At 31.8% G+C, this 7,617-nt stretch overlaps 1 protein-coding gene across 1 annotated transcript; it reads left to right on the top strand.

Moving 5' to 3' along the window:
- Positions 1–5,226: 5,226 nt before the first annotated feature.
- On the top strand, positions 5,227–7,022 carry LOC145100997 (uncharacterized). The gene is made up of 5 exons (XM_079038155.1): positions 5,227–5,366; positions 5,930–6,237; positions 6,316–6,420; positions 6,500–6,547; positions 6,634–7,022. Exons 2-5 carry the CDS (start codon positions 5,977–5,979, stop codon positions 6,877–6,879), a joined length of 660 nt encoding a protein of 219 aa, XP_078894281.1. The 5' UTR covers positions 5,227–5,366; positions 5,930–5,976; the 3' UTR covers positions 6,880–7,022.
- Positions 7,023–7,617: the final 595 nt, after the last annotated feature.

Below are 7,617 nucleotides of genomic sequence, written 5' to 3'. Positions count from 1 at the left end.
CACCAAACCATCCAAGGTAAAGACGGTTTTCAATGTTGGTTATCGAGTTACAGAAGCGACCCCATAGGCTTTTGCTTTCACATCTCTCTAAAATTGCAATCATGGTAAATCTTGGTTTATTTAATTATCAGGGACTCCCAAGCGCACAAATTTTCAATTGGAAAACTAAAGGCTTGTTATTTAACAGTATAACATGACTTATATGTCGGTGTCAACCAATATCTATCTGAATCTAGTTCAATTTTTTGTAAATCAAAAGCAGTTTGCAGAAAAAAAAAATCTATACACTATGCATATAATAGAATTTCACTATGACAATGGGTTGCCTGAGATTCGAACCCGGAACTAGTCGGATGGAGTAGACAATTTTCTTGTTAAAGTTAAATAAGTAAAAATCTCTCCCCAAGTCGTGCTTGCATTTTTCATTGCACACGGCTTTCCCTCTGTATACATCTAAAACTCAGTTCCTTCATTAGACAGGAAAAGATTGAATACTCACTTGATTTCATTCTTACTAAACACTACATCAACATTTCATAATAGAAATAAATAATTTTTTTCTTAGCTCTTCATTATTTACATTATTTATTAGATTATTTAGTATTTATTATATTATATAGTGATGAAATTTATATTTACATGGTTTCATAACGAATCATTTATGATTGGCCAAATCATTGATACAAATAATATCTAAATACCAAATCCGTCTTCTAGATAACCTTCAATGGAAGAAACACGGTTAAGGAAAAAACTTGTTCTTCTTCTGTAAAGAATTTTTCTAATAATTTTGAACCGAATCTTTTCAAAAAAGCACGTACAGTGCTTTTATGCTTACGAGCTATAGTTCTAATACAAGAAAGTCGAAGTATCTTCCTTAATAAATGAAAGTTTTTTTTGCCACATGTTCTCTTCTCATTCATTTGGACACATGTCATTTTCTAGATTTTTTGAATTTTCTATTTTCCACTTGTCATTTTATTGTAATTTTCATTTTATTAAATTAAAATTTCACATTTAATATGTAAGGTAATATATATTTAAGGTATTTATTAGAAATGATTTATATATGTAATGTATTCAATGTATTAAAGTCTCATTAAATTAATAATTTAAATTTTTTCTTATTTTTCTTATAAATTCGAACTTCTCAAATTGTTAAAATTTCATATTTATTTTTTTTAAAATAAACTCATGTAATACATGAGTCTCACACCTAGTATATTTTATTTGATACAAACTTTTTTTTTTAAAAGATCCACTACGATAATGAAAATGATTTCTAATGATTTCTATATATACGCTCAAAGTAGTAAATAATATCAAACTATCGTTACAATTATCCCTTTGATTGGATCACAACACTGCCAAGATTCTTTGTTTCTATCGAGCATAGCGCTTTGGGTGACTGCTGTTTGTTTATAGAGAAACGATCAAACATGAGATATCGGTGATTTACTTTAATTTCTTTAGTATAGTCAAAAAAAATTTGGTATGCTATGATATGTATGGAATGTTTAGAGTTTTGTTGATCAAAATAACTTATTAATAACAAAAGATATATCTTTTTTAAATGATTTAAAAATAAATAAAATCCAAATCGTATGATTTCATTACCTGCCCACCTCAAAGAAGGACAGAAAATTAAGTAATAAGTAATAAGAAGATTAGGCCGACAACTCATTTCTCATATGTATGGTGCTTGAAAGGTTGAACCTAATATTCCTGTGTTTGTGCTGGTTAAACGCAAAACTTAGGCCATATTTTTTTATGTATTTAAAGAAAAATTCTTATAATCATATATTTATATATTTTCCATAATCTTACCAAGATTCATCGGTTTGAATTAACCTTCTCTAGCTTTTCTGCTTTTGGATAGTCTGATAAAATTATGTCGACATGATGATTAATACGTGTGAAAATATAGTATGTAACTGATAGCTTTTTAGGATATCAAACTAAATTTTTTTGTAAAAGATAAGTTGTAAGTTCATCTCTTTTTTGTCGAGCATCAAAAATCCAATGCATAATATGAGCTTTTTACATCGTTTAGTCTTATATGTCTTCTTCACATTTTAACATTGTTTAATTTTTGTGTAAAGTTCAATTATTATTATTATTATTATTATTATTATTATTATTATTCCATTTTAACATTGCTTCCATCAAACCCATTTTCAATGACTTATTTGACTTTGATTGACATAATTAAACGTAATAACAATAATACTTTCAAATTTTTGTGGCTTTTGATCAATTTACCTTTAGTAGGCTATAAACGAATTGAACGTTCATTGAACTGATCGTGAACCGTTAGGCACGAAGTTCATTTATGTTCGTTTATTCAGTAAATGAACAAACGTGAACACAAATTCTCGTGCGTTTATTTAAACGAACGAACATGAACAATAGTCTCGTTCTTTTAATTATGTTCACGAACATAAACGAATAAACATGAACAATGTAATTTGTTAAACGAACAAAAACGAACAAAAAAATCCATTTGTTTATCCGTTCGTGTTCGTTTACGGCCCAAACCCTTAGTATTAATACACACATATAAGGCCAATGTTTTCATTTCATTCATAGTAACCATTTATAACAACTTACTTTTTAATTTAAATTAGTTGTCACATATATGTATTCTCTTTTTTCTCAAGTTAGATTGCTTCAGTGATGTAATTGTATGATCAAAAGAAGTTTGATGGACACAAAGTTAAAATGGGAAAAATTGAAAACAAAATTTAAAGTTTACACAAAATGGTAAAGTACAAAGGAACAACTACCTACACTTGTTACATCACGTCGTTCTCCGTTAGGGTGGACTTTATGAGATTCACAGTCGTTGTCCATATCATCTATTTGTGATTCAACTCTATCATTGCTTAAGGTCCCTAAAGCAATATATGTTCCACATCTGGACTCCTAGGGTTGTTTTGGTGCCATGCATGAAATTTGGCCTCATTTAATTCATTTTGACCTAACTCGAGTGCATGACATGCATGTCCATAAAGTTGGGAATTTTATGGATTAAATGAGTGCATGGAAGCCTTCTAGAAAGTTGGAGTGATGGACTCAACGTAATAAGGACTTAATGAATTTTGGATCTGTCGGTACCTCCACAGTGTGGTTGTGTGCTGACTGTGGCGTGGTGGGCAGATCCATCGCGATTTGGGATTGGTCGAGGTCACGACGTGGTGAGAAAATTGCCATGGCGCGGCGATAGGTTCCATTCGCGATTGTTTTGTCGTGTTGTTGCCACGATGCGGTAAAGGGTTGGCCACGACGTGGTGGCTGGCCTTTGACTTTGATCGTTGACTTTTAGACCAGTTTGACTTTTTGTCAAACTTGGAGAGGTCTGGAGTTAAAAACCAAGGTTTAGTTTGTAATTATTTTAGGAGTTTCGTGTAGCTGATTCTGTCGGATTTCGAGTAGAGGATTACAACTCTTTGATTAGATGAGTTTTCTCACTATACTATGTAGGACACTAGGTGTCAATGTATGCTAGATTTTCTATGTGAATTTTGCATGAAAGAGTGTGGTGGGATTACAACACTTGTATAAAAAACTTTGGTTGGATCAAACACTTGCATGGAAGACCATGGTGGACCATGACAGGAAAGATTGCAGTGGGGATGTAGCAATGAAAGTACCCCTAAGACTATGGTGGGATCATAGCATGCATATGGGTTGAAATATACCCCTAGGGCGAGCCCCACTCTTATGTATGATATATGGTATTTTGGGGAAACTCACTAAGTTTTGTGCTTATGTTTTAAAGTTTAAATGTTTCACCTACTTCTTGTAGCAAGGGAAATGGACCGGTATGATTACATCGCATCCACTAAAGATTCTGCACTTATGTTTTATGGCACTCTGATGTTTGTTTTGAGAATACATTTTATAATTATCTTTGATGGAGTGAAATGAGTAGTTTTACTTTATTTAAAATAAAGTTTTTTCTTAATATTTTTGGGATGTTACATTCCGAGTTAGTAATGATTCTGAGATGTTGCTCATTCCGAAAATGTGTCTGATGTTATTTTGTATTTTAGTATGTTGCAATATAGGAGAGAAGATCAACATATATCGTTTGTTAGTGTACTATTTGTTGATATGCAATTTACATTGCCTTATTTGTCTCATTGTCTTATCTTAGTTGCTTGTTTATAAAAAAGGAAGTCAACCATTGTATTTAATATCACATTTCAAAAGATATACAAGTGAAATTTACATCAATCATTCTCTTTCAAACATTCTTCGTGCATTTACTTCATATTATTTACTGTTTAATCATTTGCATTGAATACTTTGGTTGATATTCTTATTCAAGGCTTGACTGGATCATTATCCAAGATTAACTAGAACAAGTTATTTGTCTCCATTATTTTTGTGTATTCAAGGTATAATTTATTATACCTTGTCCGATATTCTTTGTTTTTTAACATCCAAACAACGTTCAACAAGTTAATTCACCGACACCACTACTGGTTAAAACCAATAAGTGAACAAAAGGGTGGCGCTTCTGATCAAACTTTCATGTCCGATTGTGTGAAAATAGAGAATCAACACTCACTACCATCTTCTTGACGATCGAATCTTCAGGGCAAGATGAAGTTACCTTGGAGCTTTTTAAAGCTTAGAGACTCCAATATAATATTCGATCCAGATCCTCTTTGATATTCGAATCAACCACTGAAATCAGTTACCATGGGGCTTTGGGTTCCTAAATTAATCGGGGAGAGAAAGAGAAGGGGAATGGGGGTGATGTATTTAGTTTTGTGTTTATATAATACATAAATTGCTCACAAGAAAAGGAAAAACATATTAAAATGGTAAAATGGCATTTTCATATGCATCAGGACCACTAGTGAAGGTAAGCAAACCACAAAGACAAACCATGTTACAAAATCTATAATAGGATCAATAGTGTGAATTGTGCCAAACCACAATGATCAATTATGTAATTTAATATTTGAAATATTATAATTTCTAAGATGGTTGAGGATAAAATAAATTAGAATTTAGAAAATAACAACAAAATTATGTTTAAATTTCAATTTTGATTGTTATTGTTATATTGTATATTGTTTTTTAGGTTTGATCCTAGTTGATAAAATAAAACCACAATAACTAATTTACAAAAAAATCTTGGATTAACATAACACAGGGACCAAATCTGTAAATTTATTCTTAATATAATGGATCACGACATTAGAGTTTATCGAAGCAGGTCTTCCATATTTTAGCTATAAAACGACTTAAAAGTCCACCAAAGTGCGCTCTCTCTCTCTCTCTCTCTCTCTCTCTCTCTCTCTCTCTCGTCGGCCATCGGAGTGAGAGCTCGTGGATTGTCAGTGATTTAGGTAATTCTCTCTATATCTTTATACCATGATCAATAATTCTGGTTTCGCCTTAATTTTGGATATGATTCTAATGTTGATATAGGTATATGATATATGTGAGGATTTAATTTGACTCAAAATTGGCACTGGAGTGAGTGTTTTGATGCGATTATTGATTATTCATGAACTCTTACAAAGTTTTGTAGCGTCTGATTTAATGTTAATGAATTGACTTTGTGTTTCACAAATCATTTTGAGAAGTTTTTTAAAAGTGGTTGAGGTTAATATTAGATTACACCTCAGTTGATTCTCCTTACGATACCATTAAGCAATTCCGTTTAGGTTTTACTTTTTAGGTATTTCAATCGGATTTCGGATCATCTACGGATTGGAATAATTGCGCGTTAATTATTAGGTTGGGAGATGATCACGTTGCTTTTATCATAAATTCGCTTTTGCATTATTGCTTTTTGATTAAATTAAATTGATCGAACTGGATAAGCATTTCCGCTATTAACTTTATTTCCTTTTTAGGGTTAGTGGTTTTAATCATGTTTGGTGCAAATTTGTTGCTTCCTATATAGGAAATCAGCCAGGATTTGGTGATTGAAGCTCTGATTGTGAGAAGGAAATGGGTTCAGAAGGGCCAAAGAGTGTGGTGATTCATGTGACTGGCTTCAAGAAGTTCAATGTTTTTGCTACCAATCCTACTGAAACATTAGTTTCAAATTTACAAAATTATACAGAAAAGACAGGTTTACCCCTTGGTGTTTCTTTAGGCAGCTGCACTATTCTTGAGACTGCAGGAGATGGTGCGTTGACCACACTTCACAAGGTTCTGGAATCAAGTGTTTCAAATGAAAACAATTTCGGATCCAAAGAAGTTGTGTGGGTGAGATTAATATAATTATACAGATTCAATTGTTCTCAAGTTGATATTCATGAACTCTTGTTTGTTTTTTTTTTTTAGCTTCATATGGGGTTGAATGGAGGAGCATCGAACTTTGCCATTGAAAAACAAGCAGTAAATGAAGCTACCTTCTCTTGTCCAGATGAGCTTGGTTGGCAACCCAAGGTTCTTTTTTTATCAATAAATTTGGTTTTTAATATTAAATTTTAATTATTTTTTTATACCTAAATTCATTTGTTTGCAGAGGGTTCCAATTGTCCCAGAGGATGGAGGAATAACTCGGATACGAGAGGTAAAAATCATATGTATTTTCTGTATAATAATGATTTTAAGGACACATGGAGCTTACTACTAATAAAATGTGTGTTGATTTTGAAGACTGGTTGCTCGATTGATGCGATTTTGGAATTCTTGAAAAAGATGAAGGGCTATGATGATGCAATGATCTCTGATGATGCAGGCCGTTTTGTGTGTAACTATGTATACTATCATTCCCTCCGTTTTGCAGAAGAGAAAGGACACAAGTCTCTATTTGTACATGTCCCTCCATTTTCAAGAATCAATGAAGAAACACAAATGAAGTTTATGGGGTCCCTTTTGGAGGCCATTGCTTTAAGTTGTTGATATTATTATATTGTATTCTTGTTCATTGAAGAAACGAATCTTTCTTTGTTGTCATTGTATGATGTCGGACTGTTCTCAGTGTAAATTGATATGCTTTCTTAAGATGATTTGAATACATCAAAGATTGTGGTTGTTTGGATTAAGCTTTGTGTGGTATCCATATGGTAAGAACAATGGTAAAAAGGTAAATTGATTACCTTGCATAATATAAGTACTTTTAAAGCTAGGAGGAAACAAGTTTATCATCAAAAATGGTTTGTTAAATCAAACAAATGTATTTTATCAACACAATCAAATCTGAGAAAAACATTGTTATGTGTATAAACACAATCTTAGAGTATGTAATAGTTAAGTGAGTCCTTTATCTTCAAAAATCTTTTCCACCTTTTTAAGAGTTTTTTACTTTTGACACATAAAATTTGCGTTAATTTTGTGTTTTCGAGAATGTTTTTTTTAAGGAAAAAAATAATGAAAAGGTTGGGTTCTATAGTGTTGTAATAGGACGTTAATCCTTGTAAATAAAATTTTGTAGAACAATTAAAATAGGAAAAAACTTTACAAAATCCCATCATGGGAGGGAATAATAGTTATTCACAATGTTGTGGTTGCTGTCTATTATTAGAAGTGTTGGCAAATTGACAGGGTGGATTGGTATGGTTTTATTTTGATCTAGGTTGGGTTGACTCGTTAGTGCCTTTTCAATTTTATAAATATCTAAGATATTAAATATTACATAAA

The sequence above is a fragment of the Lactuca serriola genome, chromosome 4, assembly GCF_051521515.1.
Source record: "Lactuca serriola cultivar US96UC23 chromosome 4, Lser_US96UC23_V15, whole genome shotgun sequence".
In the NCBI taxonomy this organism is placed as follows: Eukaryota; Viridiplantae; Streptophyta; class Magnoliopsida; order Asterales; family Asteraceae; genus Lactuca; species Lactuca serriola.
Note: the sequence above shows the minus strand (reverse complement) of the source record. Positions and strands in the feature narration are given on the sequence as shown.